The sequence below is a fragment of the Antechinus flavipes genome, chromosome 3 (genome assembly GCF_016432865.1).
Source record: "Antechinus flavipes isolate AdamAnt ecotype Samford, QLD, Australia chromosome 3, AdamAnt_v2, whole genome shotgun sequence".
NCBI lineage: Eukaryota > Metazoa > Chordata > Mammalia > Dasyuromorphia > Dasyuridae > Antechinus > Antechinus flavipes.
This window is the reverse complement of record NC_067400.1, coordinates 605,206,237-605,226,861: the sequence shown is the minus strand read 5'-3', so window position 1 is coordinate 605,226,861 and position 20,625 is coordinate 605,206,237. Positions and strand designations below refer to the sequence as shown.

Below are 20,625 nucleotides of genomic sequence, written 5' to 3'. Positions count from 1 at the left end.
CATTCAAGCTCAAGGACTGTCATCCAGAGCAGTGGTTCCTAGTAAACACCCATAGGTTGATTTGGAGGTAGAGGGCGTATGCAAGTTTGGAGGGAGGGAAATGACCCCACTTTCAGAATATCATTGATTTCTTTTATATTTTGTGCATTTCAAAACATGGTACCAAGAAGGGACAGATGAGCTTCACCAGCTATTCAATGAGGCTATGCTAAGAAGCCTTGCTTTTTCTGAATCCCCCCTCCCCAGTGGCTAGTGTACTCCTTTCCTAAAGGCTTTGGATTTATTCATTTATTTTCTTCTCTCTCTCCCTCCCTCCCTCTCTCTGTCTTTCTTTCTGTGTGTCTCTCTTTCTCTCTCTCTCTCTGTCTCTCTCTGTCTCTGTCTGTCTGTGTGTGTGTGTGTATGTGTGTATACACTCATATTATTCCCTTCCCTCCCCCACAATATGTTAATTCTTTGAGAAGGGCCATAGTTTCTTTATCTTTATATTGCCAGCAGCTCCTAGCAACACATAGTAGGTACTTAATAAAGACTGATGATTGATGATGTCACTGGATCATAGATTGAGTCCCAGAAGAAACCCGAAAGGTCCTTTCCTCAGAGGGCGTCCAACTTCCACATCTTATAGAGAAACTGAGGCACAGAAAAGCAAAGCAGAAAGAGCCTGATGGGAAGAGTCGGGATTTGAACCCCGATAATCCGCTTCCAAACCCAGTGCCGTCTCCCTTACCCTACTCTGCTTCTATGTAATTTCTCATCTTAGTGCTGCAACGGCAGCGCGTGACAGGAAAGGACAAGATGCGCGGCGTAGGGGAACAGAATCCACCTGAGTTTCCTTCTCAGAAGAGGCAAGAGAGATGTACATTTATAGTTAAATCTTATTTTCCTTGACGCAAACCCAGCATTCCAGCAGATGTTTCTACTTCCAGTCCCACTGGAGCTTTATGGAGTTGCTGCCTCTCTTCCAAGCACCAGACAGCCGTGGGACATGGGAGGGCCCGAGGAACTTGTTGAGTTCGGTATGAAACGGCCCTGGCCGGCGTCCCTGCCACATGGAAGGAAGGCATCCAGGGGAGAGGCGTTTCATCTCTTCCTTTAGTGCAGGAGAGGGGAGTTAAGCCCAGGAGAGAAAGGGCGAGCGATCCAGGGGAAGGAATCCCAGTCTGACGCCAACATGCTCTGCTTCGACCGTGTTATAATGAAGAAACCGTAGGGCCTCCCCCCACCCCCTTGCAAAACGGGAAAGGATTATCCCGATGGTCGTCGTCCTTTGTCTCAAAGCGGACCAAAAGGGCATCGCTACGTCGGAGTCAAGGTGCAGCCTGCTTGGGCAGAGACAAAGGACCAGTCCCGATCCCGGGCCAGCCGCTGCCCTGCTAAGCCCATGCATCCAAAGTCTATTGCCATGGTAACATATAGGACAAGGACTGCCTCCCACACTGAGGGCGAGTGGTGTTTGGAAAGGGTTCCTTATATTCTATACCAAGATGGTACCACTGACTAACCATGAGCTCAGCAAGGGATGCGAGCTCTTCCTCCAAGGGAAAGATGGGATGAGTTAAGTCCTCTGTACTTTCTCACTCAGCTTTATTGTGGCCAGAGTCACTTTGGGCAGGGACTAGGGGTAGATTTCAGAATCCCCAAATCTCAACTTGAAAGGGACATCGGAGCCGTCTAATCCAACAAGTACCTAAATGTGAATCCCCTCTACATCGGGGCTTCTTAAACTTTCAAAACTCGTGACCCTTTTTTTGCCCAAACAATTTTTACACGGTACATAGGTATATTGAAATAGGTCTACAAAGCAAACACCTAATGAAAATAAATCATAATTTTGCAATTCCCACATCCAATTATGTGACCCCAAACGAGGTCGCAATCCACAATTTAAGAAGCTTTGCTTTTCGTCATAACCAACAAAGTGGTCATCCAAAGTTTACCTGAAGGTCTTCTGTAAGGGGGAACCCACTTCCATCCAAGGAAGCCTTTTCCGCTTTTGGACAGTTTTATTTGTTACAAAGCAGGGGCAGCTAGGTGGCGCCATAATGCATAGAGTGCTGGGCTGGAAGTCAGCAAGACTCATCTTCCTGAGTTCAAACCCAGCCTCAGGCACTTAGTAGCTGTGTGATCCTGAGCAAGTCCCTTAAGTCAGTTTGCTACAGTTTTCTCATTTGTAAAATGAGTTGAGGAAGGCAATGACAAACCATATGTTTGCCAAGAAAACCCCACGTGGGGTCACAGAGAGTAGGACATGACTGAAACAACTGAAAAGACAAACAACAACTTCTTACAAAACTATTTTAAGATGAAATCTATCTCTTTGAGACTTCTACTCACTGCCCTCCCCTAGTTCTGCTGTCTGGGTCCAAGAAGAACAAATATAATCACTTTTTTTTATAAGATAGCCCTTCATCCATCCATCCATGGCTAGATGGGTCTCAAAGCTCTCCATCATTCTGGTCGCCATCTTGTGGATGCTTTCCAATTTATCCATGCCCTTCCTAAACTGTAGCCACAAAAACTGGACACTAAATTCCTCATATAGTCTAGGAAGGACAGATTACACTGGGATGATCACTAGCCAACTTCCAAACACTCTTTCTAACATAACCTAATTTTGCATTAGCTTTACAATGAAAAGAAGGCTGAATTTGGCCTCCAAGGACTCTGGATCAAACCTACATAGATCACTTATACCGATGAGACCCTGGACGAGTCCAGTTGACTTTAAAAAATTGCTCAAAGATCCAAACAGTAACATTGCAGCCCTGTAGTCTCATTCTAAGTTATTTGTGGTACGTATTTTTCTTATGAGCTATTTTCAATAAAATGTTTAACTTTTTAGCCAGTCTCAGTTTTTTTCATCTAGCAAGAGAGTGAATTAGACTGAACCAATCTTTCTAGGAGTTTGGAGTTCATTGAAACTCCTCATTCTGTTTTTGTACCTACTTCTGCAGAGTTTATACTCATGAAATAGATTTTTTTTAACTTAATAGTAAGGCTTTGCCTTTAGACCTTCTGAATTTTATGTTCTTAAATTTGGCCCAATGTTCGTCCATTTTGACATCCTGTCCTTCATCGTACCTGTTAACCCTGCCAGACTTGTGTCAGCTACAAATCTGATAAGCATTCAATCTATAGCTTTCTCTAAATCATTGGTAATAATGGTGATGATGATAATGACAATAATAATAATAGCTGTTATCTGTAAAGGGCTTAAAGATTTGCAAAGAGCTTTAGACAATGCTTAGCATATAGTTGGTGCTTAATAAATGCTTGTTGCTTGACTGATCTCCCTTGAACCTCAAGACAGCCCTGGGAGGCAGTACTATTAGCATCAGCAGCATCATTATTATTATTCCCATTTTACAGAATAGGAGGTTGAAGCATAGAGATGAAGTGATTTCCCAAAGTCATAAGGCTATGGGAAAAATTTTAAAAAATAAAAATAAAAATCTAGCATCCTCTCTACTAAGAAACGTATCCTGGGATCAGTAAACATCCAGTAGGCTTTGAAGCCAGTCTGAAACTAGAGTCCCGTCCCAATCTGTGATGGGAGAAAGGTCAGCCTCAGGTCAGAGTTAGGATTCAGTATGTGACTACAGCCGGAGGTCAGTCTACGGACAGAGTTAATAGTTAGTCTCTGGCAGGAGCTTGAGGTCAATGTGGAGCCAGAGTTAAGAGCTTAATGCCTGACTGTGATCAGTCCTGGGGTCAGAGGTCACTCAATCTGTGTCTAAAGCTAGGGTCAAAGAGTGACCAGGGTCAGAGGTCAACCTGGGTTCACTCAGACTACAATCCGAGCACAGACAAAAACCATAGCTTTTCTCCCTGGCTCTTTAGCCAGTCCAGATAAGACACAAACCTGTGACCCTGGTCTCGTTAACGCTGTACTCTATCCCACTGAGCTCCCTGGCCGATGGCCAGTGAAAGCTCCGGTCCTTGGCTCGGGCCAGCCTCGCAGCCGCTCTCTTTCCATCAGTCATCTTGGCCCTTCCCAAGCTGAGCGTATCTGCCGTGACCGTAGCACTCTCTAAGAGAGCCCTTGGGGCAGATATTACCCCGGCCTTTCCATCTCTGCTTTGAGCAGGCTGCCAAGCCTGAACTGCAGAGCCACAGGGAAGAGAAGGAAACATTAAGCGAGTTATGAGTGAGCAGAAAGGCCGCAAAGAGCTCCAGGCTCTGGAGCCTTCATCCAAAGGGTCACTGGGCCCGACCCGTCTAGGAAGGATTATTTGCGTGGACCTCTAGATGATCCCCCCAAAGACACCGATTTATAGCTAGGTCTGATTTAAGGCTCTGGAGAATGCTTTCCCTTCTTCTCACCCTGCCTGATGGAGGGAGAGATGCTGGAGAAACTGAGTTTGCCTTCGTTGTCCTTGCCGAATTCCATCTACCTACCCCAACCCTTCCCAGTTTCACTAGGTCAGTGACCCCTACCATCACTACCATCGCTACTCCCAAGAAGCACCTGCATCCTAAAGGGATGTGAGAAGTGGAATCTCGGGCACTTGCTGGGACGGGCTCCTTCCAGGCGGCCTCGGATTGTACCGTCCTGCGCGGAAGACTGGCCCTGAGGTAGGGGAGGGATGGGAGAAGAAGGATGTCAAAGGTGTCAGACAGCAAAGGCTCTGCCCTTCTTCCTCTCCCATGTAGGCAGCAGGCACCAAAGTGCTTCTTTCCTTCCTCTTTCTGCCTAGAAGGCACAACGAAAGTCAAGAAGGGAAGAATGCCCATCTGGTTCCCTAGGAGGGAGAGATAAGCCAGCTGGGCTTTGCTTTCCCCCATCTTCCCTTATTATCTTCTCTCTCTTCTGTGGCTGTGTATCTCTTTGCTTTCTACCCACACTCCTCTCCTTCCCTCTCTTTCTTCTTCATCTTCTCCTCTTTCTCCTCTCCTCCTTCTTTCCTCTCTCTTTCCCTCTTCTCATTTCTTTCATTCCTCCTCCTGTTCTCTCTCCCTCTACATCCATCTCCCCTCTCTCTTCCCTCTCTTTCTTCTTCATCTTCTCCTCTTTCTCCTCTCTTCCTTCTTTCCTCTCTCTTTCCCTCTTTTCATCTCTTTCCTTCTCCTCCTGTTCTCTCTCCCTCTACATCCGTCTCCTCTCTCTCTTCCCTTCTTTCTTTTCTCCACTTCCTTTCCTCCTTTCTTTTCTATCTCTTTCCTCTCCTCCCTATCCTTGGCCCTCTTCCCCCCCTCCCCTCACTTTGTACATCCTCTGTCACACTAAGGGATGTCTGTGTGTACATGTTTATGTACATCTGTGTGTAGTATGCCTATTCTACCCACTCCTGAAACTATCAGATCCTATTTTCTAATCTCATCCTCCATGGCAAGACACTAACCTTCAGGGTCACTCTTTGAAATGGCTGCATTTTAACACACTTTTTAGTTTGCATCTGCTACCCCCCTCCCCTCACCTCCATCCTGGGCCAGAGCAGGGACCTCAGGGCTCATTCCCCAGCTTGAAGACGGGGCTGGGCCAAGCCCAATACCCTTTCCCTCCTCCACCTTCTCCTTGGCTCACTGCTCTCTTTCCATTTCCAACTCTCCTCCAGCTAGTCCAAAAACATCCCATTAATCCCTGGCTGAGAAGGTATCCTAACAGCGAGTAGCAAGAGCACCAAGCTTTGCAACACATGCTAATGGGGCAAGATTAGGAGGGAAAACGAAGATGTTCCAGAGGGAAGGGAGTCGGCTTGGAGCACAAGACATCATTTACGCAGTATTGGCCAAAAAGCAGGCAGTCTGGAACCACTGAGGCACATGGTTTGAGAACCGTGAGCTCCCAGATAATAGGAACCATTTTAATCATCTCTGCATCCCCAGAGTCCTAGCCACAAGGCCTCGCACATGATCAGTGAGCAACAATATGTGTTGAATAAAGGGATGAATGAGTTCTAACCACAGCCATCCTATTACATCCTGGATTCGCCACAATGCCGACATCCCCAAATCTCAGCTGGAAGGGACTCTTAATCGACCCCGATCTCAATTCCTTCTAATCCAACCCAATCTAATAAACATTTAATAAGCTCCTACTATGTGCCAGGTACATACTGAGAACTGAGGATGCATTTTTAAATGACATATTTATATTATACTTAGCAAGTGTTCATCTAGGCTTCCAGCGCCCTCCTAGGCACAATGAAAGCAAGCTGCTCCTTTCCTCCCTCCCAAGGTAGCCCAGGCCAGCTTGCAACAACTCTGTCAGGAAGCTTTCCCAGGGGTTAAGTCGAGACTGACCCTTTTACAACTTTCCATCACACTCTGGGCCCACACAGGAGTGCAATCCCTCTTCCACGTGGGCAGCCTTTTAAATTAAGACAGCCCTTGTGTTCTTCCTATATTTTCTCATCTCTGGGCTAAAAAATTTCTGTTCTTTCCACTGATCATTGCACAACACAAATTCAATTGAGATCCTTCATGCATTAGAATTACCCTTCTCTGGATATTCCCAGTTTACCAATGTCCTACTTAAAATGGGGGTGCCCAAAATGAGCCCCCAGCAGCCAATGTGGTCTGAGAAGGGTGGATGTAGCCCAGAGGCAAGCTCGCTTCTGGTCCTGGAGGTTTTGTCTCTCTTCATGAGGTTCGAGATCATGTTATCGCCCTAACAGCTCAAATTGAGTTTTTTTAGTCTACTAAAATGCTAAGATCTTTTTCAGAGGAGCTGCTTTCCATCTAGGCCTTTTTTCCCTCCTCACTCTACCCCTGCCACCTTGTACTAGTGGAAGGTGAGTTAATCTAAAGTAAAAATTTACTTTTATTCCCACTGGACTTCATCTTCTTGGGTTTAACTAGTATTATTACTGCTGCTGCTACTAATACTATCATCATTACTGTTGGCTACTACTACTGCTATTACTATTGTAATTACTGCTGCTGTTACTCTTACTACTGCTGCTACCACTACGAGTACTATTACTACTTTTTCTACTATTACTATTATTACTACTACAGCTGATACTGCTATTATTACCATTGCTGCTACCACCACCACCACTACGACTACTACTACTACTACTATGCTACTAGTGCTACTACTACTACCATTATTATCATTGCTGCTACTACTATTGCTACTATTTCTACTACTGTTACTACTACCACTACTAATACTGCTGCTGCTGCTGCTACCACAACTGTCAATCACCATCACTACTGTGGCTTCCCCTACTTTAGCTGCTGTTACTGCTAATACTATTACTACCACTGCTACTACTATTGTTACTGTTGCTCCTATTTCTACTATCGTTAGTACTACCACTACTACTATTACTGATGTACTACTACAACTATTACTATTATTGCTAGTACTACTATTATTACTGTTTCTTCCCTAATACTATCATCACAACTTCTACCATCTATTAATACTATCCCGCCCTGCTGCTACCACAACTATTACTATTGCTACTGTTGCTTCCCCTACTAATACTATTACTACTGCTGCTACTACAATTACTACCCCTGCTACTATTATTATTACATCTGTTGTTAATATTATTATTATTGCTGCTACCACTACTATTACTACTACTGCTATTATTACAGTTGCTACTCCTACTACTATTGCTGCTACTTCTACTATTAATACTACTATTACTACTGCTGCTATTAGTAGTCCTCCTGCTACTGCCACTACTACTGTAGTACTACAGTACAACTAGTAACAGTAGTACTGTTATCATTGTCACTACAACTACTTCTACCACTACTACTACTATTACTTCTTCTACACTATTGGACTCAGAGGTAACCTCAGAGTTAGAAAGGATTGAGTTCAAATCCTGCCTATGACACCAAATCCTGCCTCCTCTGTATCTCCAGGCCTGTCCCTTAACTTCTCAGCTGCTGAAGAAACCCCCTAAGTCTACAAATGACAGAGAAAGTGTTGGTCTACATTGAGGGGGCTTCCTCACCCACAATTCCTTATCTCAAGGCAAACAGAAGTCCGGTCCAAAAACAAAATGATGGTTATCCAACCAGGACCTCCCAACCCATGCTGAACAAAAAGTAGAATTTGGAGCTTTTATGATCTCATTTTCTGGCCATGATCTTGACCATTTGGCTCATTAGTGGCAGCTTCCCCTCATAGCTGGGGGCTGTCAGATGGGAACAAGTAAGCGTGCTCACACTGCCCTGAGCCAGAGTTAAAAGTCTAATTAGTTATCTCAAAAGAAGTGCTAAGAATTGGGAATGCAGGAAACAAGGAGGGGAAGCCACCTCTCCCCCAACTTGTCTAAGAGCCCTTTCTCCATCCTTCCCTCTGAGCTTACCTCCAATTTATCCTGTCTATATCTTGCCACTATAAAGACTTCAACGTGGTATAAGGGGAAATTTCCCCACAACAAAAATTATCTATAAATTGATTGGGATGCTTTGGGATATTAAAGGATCCTTTTCTCTATAGGTGTGAGTCAAAGATCATGGATTTGGAACTGAAAGGGATTTCTGAGATTGCCTAGATTTTATATGTGAAGAAACCGAGGGAAAAGGGAGAGATTCTAAGGTCCCACTGGCATTCAGCAGCAAAATCAAGATGTGAATAAGGATTGAAATCCATCGCTCCTCCTACAGCCTGGAGACCACTTGTCTGGATGCCGCACAGTGGTGGGGAATCATTTAGTTGCTTCTATAATTCTGTGGATAGAAATGGGAGCTACTGTGGCTATGAAGAGAATGCTGGCTTGGGAGCCAGGAAGATGGGCTCAAATCCCATCAAGGCCCCATTGGCTTTGTGGCAATGGGCAAGTCATTCTCTGAACCTCAATTTTCTTAACTATAAAATAAAGATAAAATAGCACCTGTCACATAGAACTGTCCAGAAGATCAGATGAGCCATAACATAAGCAAACCATTAACACTTAAAAACTCTAGCTTTTACCATTCTTTTCTTTCTGTTTTGTGCTCTTTTTGTCTTTGTGTGTGTGTTTGTGTCTCTTTCTCTATTTCTTTCTGCATCTGTCTTCCTCCCTCCCCCTCTTTCTCCCTCTCCATCTCTCTCTCTTTCTGTCTCCATCAGTCTCTCTGTGTTTTTGTCTCTCTATTCCACTCCATCTCTGTCTTTCTCTTCTTCTCTCTCACTCTCTCTCCTCTCCATCTCTCTTTCTGCCTCTCTGTATCTCTCTCTCTTTCTCTCTCTGTGTATTTGTCTTTCTGTCTCCCTCTAGATTGTCTCTTTCCCTTTCTTTCTCTGTCTCTTTCTCTCTATACTTTAATCTCTGTCTTACCCTCTCTGCTTGCACTCTTTGTCTCTATTTTTTCTCTGTTTCTGTCTCTTTCTCTCTCTTTGTTCCTCTCTCCCTGATCTATTCATTCATCACCTTGGGCTTTGGGTTCCCTGGAATCCAGTAAACAAAGGTCAGGTGGGTCTGCATTTTGAATCAATCAGTCTTCATCAACGGACTGAGAGCCTCAGCACTAGGTGCTATGGGGAAGATGAGGAGACTCCCATCTCTGCCTCCGGAGCTTACAATGTAGTTGGAAAGATAGAGGAGAAATGATTACTCCAAACTCATATGAAAAAATCATAAAAACAATCCAAACAAGTACAAGCTCAGGAGCCAAGTGTACCTAGAGGCATGAAGGATGCTGGGTGGGGTAGGGCCCTGCTGATGGATTGTCACTCTGCCAACTTCCCTTGTAGCCTTGTCTCTCCACCCTGCCCCACCCAAGCTAGACCTACCATTAATTCTTCAAGGATCTGTATGGAAAAGGGGGGCTGCCAGGCCCTTCTATTCTCTTCCACTCCTAGCACCTCCAGCAAAAACAAAAAACAAAATCAAATGTGAGCTTCTTGAGGAAATGGCTAGCTTCCAAAAAGGAGAGGATCTTGCTGGCTGCTTCTCCCCGGGTCAGCCCTCACCAGCAGGGCCCTTCCTAGGCTCCGCGGTTTAGGAAGTTTAACAAAGTGGACAGGGTCTAGAGGAGGGCTTTGGGATCGTGTCACACAATGATCCGTTAAAGGAACCCGGGATGATTAGCCCGAGGAAGAGAAGACTGGGAGGGGAGGAGGGCTGGTGAGGAGACATGATAGATTATGTGAATATTTGAAGGGTGATGGTATGGAAGAGGAAGTTAGAACTAGCAGCCAGGGGTGGAAGCTGCAAAGAGGCAGGTGTGGACTTGATGTGAGGAAAAACTTCCTCAGAACTGCCCAAAAGGGGAATGGATGGGAGTGGGCTCCTCTTCACTAAAGGTCTGACTGGATGGCGATTTGTGGCAAAGAATAGAGAGAGTCAGATCTGGACTCAAGAAGATCCGAGTTCAAATGCTGATTAATGCTGATTGGATGTCCCTGGCAAGTCACTTTTTGACTTCAGGTTTCTCATCTGTTAAATGAAACAATAACCTCTAAAATTCCCTGGTGCACTGCCTAGGGAAGGCTTAATGAGTTATAGACTGCACAAGCTTCACCTGAAATCCCTCTTAATTCTCAAGTCCTGAGATGATCCCTGATGCATTATTCCCCTCATTCTGAGAGCAGCCCACACCTCTCAAGGGAGATTTTCAAGCATGGTCTGGATGACTCTTCCCTGGGACATTGCAGAGGCTCCCAGGCTGTCAGACTTACAGCTGAAAAGGACCTGACCTCCACATTTTACAGATGGGGAAACCGAGGCCCAGAGAGGTTAGATGATGAGTTCCTTGAGGAAAGGAAGGGTCTGTGGCCTCTTTTTATATCCCCAGCACTCAGCACAGTGCCCAGCACATAGCAAATGCTTCATAAAAGTTTACTGAATTAAACTGAATCGAATGACAAGATTACAGATAATGTGGAGGAGTCTTGGAGCCTCAGTTGGCTGACTCAGCCACAAATGCTGGGTCATTTAAGCCCCAGAGGAACAATCTTGCTACGCCCGGGGAGTTTAAAGTTCCAGACTCCTGGAGAATCTCGTTCTTTTTTTAATTGAATAATATTTTATTTTTTCCAATGACGTGTAAAAATAGTTTTTAACATTGGTTTTTGTAAGATTTTGAGTTCCAAATTGTTCTTCCTCCCTCCCCACAATAGCAAACAATCTGATCTAGGTGAAATATTTCTAACTTGTATCTGTAATTTCTTTATTTAGAATGTTTCTAGTATATATATGCATATATATATAATATATATGTATATATGTATGTGCGTATGTATGTATATATATATATGTCCCTTAGATGAGGGCTATCCAAGAGGCAAGCCATCCACGATCCCTTTCTCTCAGATCCAAGGAATGCGAGGATCAGGGACATCCTCTCCCCATGGTGTGCCAGGGAAGACGCCCCTCCAGTCTCAATGTGCCCACAGAGCACCCGTTCCCCACCACAGCCTTCTCTACCCCCCTCCCTGAGGAGGAGGGCTTTGGCACAGAGAAGGAAACCTGCTTCCCCGAGGCCTGGAGGACGGTCCAGTCCCATGGGGGGAGGGAACAGAGAGGAAGGAGAGGGGGTGCCTCCTGCTCACCGATACAGGTCCTGCCGTCGGTGTGGAGCCTGAAGCCAGTCTGGCACTCGCAGTGGTAAGAGCCTGGAGTATTCACACATCTGTGCTGGCAGCCCCCATTGTGAACCTGGCACTCATCGACATCTGGAAAGAAAGGAGGAGAGAAGAAGGGAGGTTGAACAGCAGGGTAGACTTAAGGGGCTTGTGTCCCCCCACCTTCGACAGCCGCCACCCCTCGCGCCATCCTCAACCTCTCACTGTGTGACAGATTCAGAGCGACCCAAGTCAACGCCCCAGGATAACAACCGTCTCCTACTTCCACTGGGCCAGTCTCCTTCCCCCCCTCCACCATGCCCGATCCTGCCTTTGCTGTTCCCTGCCCTACCCAAAAATTACTCATCCCTTAATATTCATAATAACTGACAATTTTATAGTTCCGTAAAATCCGCCAAGCTCTTTGCATCCAGTGCCTTGCTCGAGCTCCACGACAATCCCTCAAGGCAAGTAATTCAAGCATTGTAATCCCCATTTCACAGATGAGTAAAGGCAGCACACTACAGTGAGAGATTTAGTGTCCGAGGACCTGGATTTGAATCCTACCTCTAGAAACTGAATCTGGGACTAAGTGACTCACAATCACACAATTAGCAAATATCTGAGGAAAGATTTGAATCTCAAGCCTTTCTGATTCCAAGTTCAGAGTTCTAACCACTGGCTGCCATGGCTAAATGGTCATATCCATATATTGTCAGGGTAGGCAGCTAAGTGTTACAGTGAATAGAGTAGCAGACCAGGATTCAGGAAAACCCGAGCTCAAATTTTAGTTGAGATGTTTCTAGTTTTGGGAGCCTAAACAAGCCATTTGCCCTGTCTGCCTCAGTTTCCTCACTTGTAAAATAGGGCTCATAAAGTCAACTGTGGTTTTCTAATTACTTTTGAGTCAAGATTATTCAATCTTCTGCATTTAGGTAAATAAATAATTGATTATTTTATAACAATAAAAAAGAATTCTACCTCTGCCTCTTAGAGCCTGTATGATTTTAAACAAATTGCTTCAAGTCTATGGGTCTCAGTTTCCTCTTCTGTAAAATTAAGGACTTAAACTAGACATCCTCTGATGCCCCTTCCCTTTTATTCTGTTATCCTGTTGTCTATAATGTATCAGGTAAATGTACTGGCGGATACAAAGTCAAGTCCATCAGCACGCATATATTAAGCACCCTATAATGTGCCAGCTTATATGCTGGGAATAGAAAGAAAAACAAAAACAGCATCCCTGCCCTCTAAGAGCTTACATTCTAGGGGGGGGAAGTCAGCATGGAGATATATAGGAACAAATTAGATGTACGGTGGGCAGCTAGGTGGTACTAGGATAGCTAAATAGCATAGTGGATAGATGCAGGATGTGGAATCAGGAAAACTTAAATTCAAGCCTAGCCTCAGATACTTCCTAGCTGTGTGATACTGGACAAGTCCCTTCCCCATGACAAAAAAAAAAAAATAAACCAAATCCATCTCACCCTGATGGAACAGCCATACTGATTCTAGACATATTAAGGAAGTTTCAAAAACTCCATCAGGGACGATGAAAGATGGAGTGTAGATAAAGGAGTTATTTAAAACACACACACACACACACACACACACACACACACAGAGGAAGAAACAAGGAGAGGAAAAAAAAACTTGACAGGTAAATGCAAACAAGCCTCTAACATTAGGAAGTTTTCCCACTGGAAATTTGAGAAATCGTGACTGTTATAGATTTAGGGATACTAGATGGTGATCTTGGCACTCCCTCCCCTAGATAGCAAGTAATCCAGTATATATGTTAAATATATGTTAAATCCAATATATCCATATATTTATACAGTCATCTTGCTGCACAAGAAAAATCAAATCAAACAGGAAAAAATGAGAAAGAAAATAAAATGCAAGCAAACAACAACAAAGAGTGAGAATGCTATGTTGGGATCCACACTCACTTCCCACAGCCCTCTCTCTGGGTATAGATGGCTCTCTTCATCACAAGATCATTGGAACTGGCCTGAATCACCTCATTGTTGAAACGAGCCACATCCATGAGAATTGATCATCATATAATCTTGTTGTTGCCATGTACAATGATCTCCTGATTCTGCTCACTTCACTTAGCATCGATTCCTGTAAGTCTCTCCAGGTCTCTCTGAAATCATCCTGCTGGTCATTTCTTATAGAATAACAATGTTCCATAACACACGGATGCCATAACTTATTCAGCCATTATTAAGTGCCTACTCTATGCCAGGCACTGTGTTAAAAGGATGGGGCTACAAAGAATGACAAAAGATAGTCCTTGACCTTATAAGGAGCTCACGGTCAGATGGAGTAGAAAGTAGGCAAATAATCGTGGATGGACAGGATCTATACAGGATAAGTGGGAGAAAACCAGCAGAGGGAAGGCAGTCGGTCACTCAATAAGGCAGGTGCATTAAGGGGGACTGGGAAAAGCTTCTTGTTAAAGGGGGCATTTTAGCTGGGTTTTGAAGGAAGCTAGGAAGAGATGAAGAGATTTCTGTTGTCACTGCTGTTTGGTTTTTGTTTTTAAAAAGAACTAATGACATGGAGTGATGATGCTTTGACTTGAGTGTAAATTGGACTGAAATGGGACAGAGTTGCACAGAAGCTCAACCTCATTCTTTCTTCTAGACTCATGGAAGTCCACTGGCAAGACAGAAGGCAGGATGGACACCTTTTAAGTGTGCAGGATGCAGTGATTTTAGCACCTTTTAAGTCTGACCAAGCTCTAAGCTCTCCATAGCCCCGATTTGGTCGCCTTCATGGCCATGGGAACAAACTACTCTGCTCTGCCCATTCCTGAAGAGGAGTCTTCACCTGCCTGGGACAGAAATCCCCCGAAGTCACCAATGAGTCCGTTAGCTCCTTTCAACCTGGTCTAGTCCATTAACCAAGATGATTTATCAGGCTGTGGCCACACAAGCAGAGTTGGATGGAAGTGGACACCAAAGATGGATGAACAAACATCCTTTAAAAGGACTCAGCAAGCCCTCCCACCAGAGGTACTAGTCCAGTCACACAGCTAGTAGGTGTCTGAGGTGGGTTTTAAACTAGGACTTTCCTGACTCCTAGTGCAGAGACAGACCCAGACTGAGACAAATAGAAAGACAGAGACAGACCGAAACACAGGAGACAGAGGGAGACAGAGACAGAGAGAGAGAGAGAAAGAAACACAGACAGAAAAACAGGAGACAGAGACAGAGACAGAGACAGAGACAGAGACAGAGACAGAGAGAAAGAAACACAGACAGAAAAACAGGACAGAGACAGAGACAGAGACAGAGACAGAGAAAGAGAGAAATACAGACAGAAAAACAGGAGACAGAGAGAGACAGAGAAAAAGAGAGAGAGGAGACAGACAGACAGAAACACAGACAGAAAAACAGGAGACAGAGAGAGAGAGAAACAGGAGACAGAGTGAGTGAGAGAGAGAGAGAGAGAGAGAGAGAGAGAGAGAGAAGGAGGAGGAGGAGGAAGAGTAGAGTGGAGAGGAGAGGAAATACTGGAGCAGGAGAGAATAGACAACTCTGGGAGAGAAAGCAGTGCATTTCTAATCTCTTCATCAAAGAGCTGAGCCAGGTACCTAACCCAACTGGCAGGGTTTGGAATGCATCAGCATTACCAGCCCCTCCCATCTGAAATCTCTCACCTCCTTTTCCAGTGGATGCATTCCCCTGTGCTTTCTCCCTCAGGCAAAGAAAAAAAACAAGAAAGCTGAGAAGGAAAGAAAAGGAGGTAAAAGGAGAAAACCAAATTCGAAGTGAAAGACACTTAAAACCTCGTTCAGAACAGCTTCTGAAGAGATGATGGATTGCTCGGACAGAGGGGAGGCAGGATGTGGCACTGGAGACCCCCCAAAGCTGCCAAACCCACAAAAGAATGCATTTTGCAGAAGGGGGAAATGGGCAAGATCTCCTCTTTCCTTTACTCAGCCCCAGCTCTGCCCAGCCCGTGTTCTTATAAGACTTTGTTAGAGGAAGAATGGAGAACATTGGAGTTAGACGTTGAGGACTTGAGTTCAATCTCAGTTCTGATATTTTAATATTCATGTGGGCAAAATCTCTTCCTTCTCTAAGACTCAGTTTCCTCAACTGTAAAATAAGAGTTCAACAAAATGACCTCTAAGGATTTTTCCAACTCAAAAATCTGTGATTCTATAAACATAGGCACCCAAGGAATATTTCTTTTTGGGCCTCAGTTTCCTATCCTGAAAAATGAGGATGTTGGAAGAGATGGCCTTTAATATCCCCTCCTAGCTTCAACCTTATTATCTCTCAGCAGTCCATGACCAGCCTCCACGATGGGGCAGGAATCATAGGATTATCAATCTAACAATAAGCATTTATTAGATGCCTACTGTTTCAGAAAATGTTGTTATTGTTGTTTGTCCTTCATTCTCAAAGAAAACCATGACATTGGGAAGGTGATGCCATAACATGCAAGTGAATTGGATTTAAATGAGGGAGGGCTGTGCAAGGTCACCCGGCTCACTTTCCCCTCCAGAGCCATCTGGGTCTAGTGGCCAAATATAGATCAGGATGACTGGAGATGGTCCTGGATAAAATGGGAGATCTTGGCCTTTGTGCTGGAGATACAATTAAGAAGCTTATGTTGTAATGGCCAGGAAGAGGCAGCCAGGTGGTTGAGTGGTTGAAGCCCAGAATCAGGAGGATCCGAGTTCAAATGTGACCACAGATATTTATCAGCTGTTGATCCTGGGAAAGTTGACCCCAACTGCCTCAAAAAAAGTAATGGATGGAGAATCATGGAATTTTTATCCCAAAGTAACCTTAGAGACAATTTAATCCATCCCCGTTCTTGGATAAAGGAGAAAGCCAAGATCCAGAAAGGTTAAATTGTGTTCTGATGAGGTTCAAGGATCAACCTCCAGAGACTATATAATAGTAGTTAAGTTACTGAATAGCCTTTTCAAGTTGTTCTGTTAATACTGCTGCGATTCTCTCGTGTCCATTAATATTTGTGAGCAGGAAATCAAAGGCTGTCCCAGATGTCTCTCATACTACAGTGAACATGTTTTTATTCCTCTCTTTGGGGAGGCTATAAGACTGTGCCCAAACCTAAGGTCTAAATAAATCATTCCTGAGCATCAGGGTTACGGTATCATGAGTAGCCCAGTTTCCATTATAGAAGCTCTCCAAGGACTAAACCCAGTTAAGTCTGCATTTGCTGGCTCAAAGCCCCCTATGTGGAGAAGTTGGCCGATGAAGTGTCCCACTCCCCAAAGTGAGATGTGAGAGGAGCAGCTTTGAAGGGCTAAACTCAAGTGCTTAATCCTTTACTGTGGCTGCCCTATGCATGCTAAGACCCAGAGGAGATTTTTCCATCTGGATGTCCATGAAGATAACCCCACGTATACAATCATACGGATAAATGCTGGTGTGCCATGTGAACAGAGAGATTTTGCTCTGCCTTTCTGTTTAGAATATAGAGAGATCTGATTGAATCATGGAAGAATTTTGAACCATGACAATTTGATTTCTCACCTGAAGGTTATTCGGTGACATCCTGCCAACCTTAGGTCTCTAATTCCTGAGGAGAGAATCCCATCTATTCTGGGAACTCATTTAGAATTAGCATTTTTCTTTCTAAATAAAAACGTAGCATTATTTTCCCTATTTCCTTTTCTCTTTTTTTCCTCCTTTCATTGTTTTATTCCAATTTTCAATTTTTCTTTATTTTCTTGGGGCTTGAGAAGTCACCTGTTAGTATTAATCAAGCAGTGGTTTCTGATAAGATTTGTAAACTATTGTTTGTTGAATTTGTATTTGAAGGTGACAGTTGTTCATCGGAAAAGGATCAATGACATTAGGAGGGTGATGTTTTGACTGAGAAGTGAGTTAGATACAACTATGGCAGTGCTGTGCAAAGTCACCAGCCTTAGTTTTTCCTCCAGAGACACACTGGATCCAGTGCAATACATAAGTCAGCATGGCTGGAGATGACGCTGGATGCTTCGGGGGACCCTGCGGTCTTTTTAAGTTCAGCTCTTTCCCAGAGTTCAGTTTGTCTGAAGTCACACCCATTTAGTAATTAAAGGCTAGGTAAGAATTAAGACAAAAGATGGTCTAATTTGCCTGAATAAAAGAATCATTCTGGGAGGGGAGAGTTTCTGGCCAGAACAGAAACAATTGCTATTTACCCTCACTCTGAGGCCTGAAGGTGATTATGAGCTTGAAGACCCAATAGCTGTGGTAAGTTTAGTTTCTCCCTTAAAACTATTAATTTGGTGGGGGGAGGAGGGACAGTTTAAGAACTGTGCCATGGAAATTAGGCATGGACCCACACTTAACACCATATACCAAGATAAGATCAAAATGGGTCCATGACCTAGGCATAAAGAACGAGATTATAAATAAATTAGAGGAATATAGAATAGTTTATCTCTCAGACTTGTGGAGGAGAAAGAAATTTGTGACCAAAGATGAACTAGAGACCATTACTGATCACAAAATAGAAAATTTTGATTACATCAAATTAAAAAGCATTTGTACAAATAAAACTAATGCAAACAAGATTAGAAGGGAAGCAACAAACTGGGAAAACATCTTCACAGTTAAAGGTTCTGATAAAGGCCTCATTTCCAAAATATATAGAGAACTGACTCAAATTTATAAGAAATCAAGCCATTCTCCAATTGATAAATGGTCAAAGGATATGAACAGACAATTTTCAGAGGATGAGATTGAAACTATTACCACTCATATGAAAGAGTGTTCCAAATCATTATTGATCAGAGAAATGCAAATTAAGACAACTCTGAGATACCACTACACACCTGTCAGATTGGCTAAGATGACAGGAAAAAATAATGATGAATGTTGGAGGGGATGCGGGAAAACGGGGACACTAATGCATTGTTGGTGGAGTTGTGAACGAATCTAACCATTCTGGAGAGCAATCTGGAATTATGCCCAAAAAATTATCAAATTGTGCATACCCTTTGATCCAGCAGTGTTTCTACTGGGCTTATATCCCAAAGAGATACTAAAGAAGGGAAAGGGCCTGTATGTGCCAAAATGTTTGTGGCAGCCCTGTTTGTAGTGGCTAGAAGCTGGAAAATGAATGGATGCCCATCAATTGGAGAATGGCTGGGTAAATTGTGGTATATGAATGTTATGGAATATTATTGTTCTGTAAGAAATGACCAGCAGGATGAATACAGAGAGGCTTGGAGAGACCTACATGAACTGATGCTAAGTGAGATGAGCAGAACCAGGAGATCATTACACACTTCGACAACGATATTGTATGAGGACATATTTTGATGGAAGTGGATTTCTTTGACAAAGAGACCTGAGTTTCAATTGATAAATGACGGACAAAAGCAGCTACACCCAAAGAAAGAACACTGGGAAACGAATGTGAACTATCTGCATTTTAGTTTTTCTTCCCGGGTTATTTCTACCTTCTGAATCCAATTCTCCCTATGCAACAAGAGAACTGTTCGGTTCTGCAAACATATATTGTATCTAGAATATACTGCAACATATCCAACATATAAAGGACTGCTTGCCATCTAGGGGAGGGGGTGGAGGGAGGGAGGGAAAAAAATCGGAACAGAAACGAGTGTCAATATAAAGTAATTATTAAATAAAAATTAAAAAAAAAAAGAACTGTGCCATGTGGATTGAATGAGACCCATTAGTGCATGACACTGGCACTCAAAAGCACAATGCTTGAGCTTCCCCAGGACCCCAACGTTGAGGAATATCCAAACCAATAAATGTTTATTGAGCACCTACTATGTGCCAGGCATTGGGAATAAAACTGACAAAAAGAAAAACAGTTTCTGCTTTCAAGGAGCTTACAATCTAATGGATAAATATGCCAAATGCGTTCTTGCTATTTTGTTGAGGATGACAGACCCCAGGACTGGGTTATATCCAAACCAATAAATGTTTGAGCACCTACTATGTGCTGCCAGGCACTGGGAATAAAACTGACAAAAAGAAAAACAGTTTCTGCTTTCAAGGAGCTTACAATCTGGCTAGAATGACAGGGAAAGATAATGGGGAATGCTGGAGGGGATGTGGGAAAACAGGGACACTGAGACATTGTTGGTGGAATTGTGAACATATCCAGCCATTCTGGAGAGCAATCTGGAATTATGCTCAAAAAGTTTATCAAACTGTGCATACTCTTTGATCCAGCAGTGTTTCTACTGGGCTTATACCCCAAAGAGATACTAAAGAAAGGAAAGGGACCTGTATGTGCCAAAATGTTTGGGGCCGCCCTGTTTGTAGTGGCTAGAAGCTGGAAAATGAAAGGATGCCCATCAATCGGAGAATGGCTGGGTAAATTGTGGTATATGAATGTTATGGAATATTATTGTTCTGTAAGGAATAACCAGCAGGATGAATACAGAGAGGACTGGCGAGACTTACATGAACTGATGCTGAGTGAAATGAGCCAGAACAGGAGATCATTATATACCTCAACAACGATACTGTTTGAGGATGTATTCTGATGGAAGTGGACCTCTTCGATAAAGAGAGCCTTAATTGATCAAAGATGGACAGAAGCAGCTACACCCAGAGAAAGAACACTGGGAAATGAATATAAACTGCTTGCATTTTTGTTTTTCTTCCCGGGTTATTTATACCTTCTGAATTCAATTCTCCCTGTGCAACAAGAAAACTGTTCGGTTCTGCAAAGATATATTGTATCTAGGATATACTGTAACCTATTCAACATGTAAAGGACTGCTTGCCATCTGGGGGAAGGGGTGGAGGGAGGGAGGGGAAAAATCGGAACAGAAATGAATGCAAGGGATAATGCTGTAAAAAATTACCCTGGCATGGGTTCTATCAATAAAAAGATATTAAAATTTAAAAAAATAAAAGGAGCTTACAATCTAATGGATAAATATGCCAAATGCATTCTTGCTATTTTTTGAGGATGACAGACCCCAGGATTGGGGAATATCCAAACCAATAAATGTTTGAGCACCTACTATGTGCCAGGCACTGGGAATAAATCTGATTCAAGGAGCCGACAATCGAATGAATATGCCAGCTGCATTCTTGCAATTTGCCGAGGATGGCAAACATTTTATTAGGGGAAGAATGAAATGAAGGCCATCTCATGAGATATGCTCAGAGATGCCCTTTCTGGTT

General features: G+C 43.5%; 1 protein-coding gene across 1 annotated transcript in view; it reads right to left on the bottom strand.

Moving 5' to 3' along the window:
* Nucleotides 1–20,625, bottom strand: part of MEGF6 (multiple EGF like domains 6) — a 388,067-nt gene that overhangs the window by 95,486 nt on the left and 271,956 nt on the right. The window contains exon 6 of the mRNA XM_051988745.1: nucleotides 11,453–11,575. Coding sequence (XP_051844705.1) covers nucleotides 11,453–11,575 — 123 coding nt within the window. The remainder of the gene's footprint in view (nucleotides 1–11,452; nucleotides 11,576–20,625) is intronic.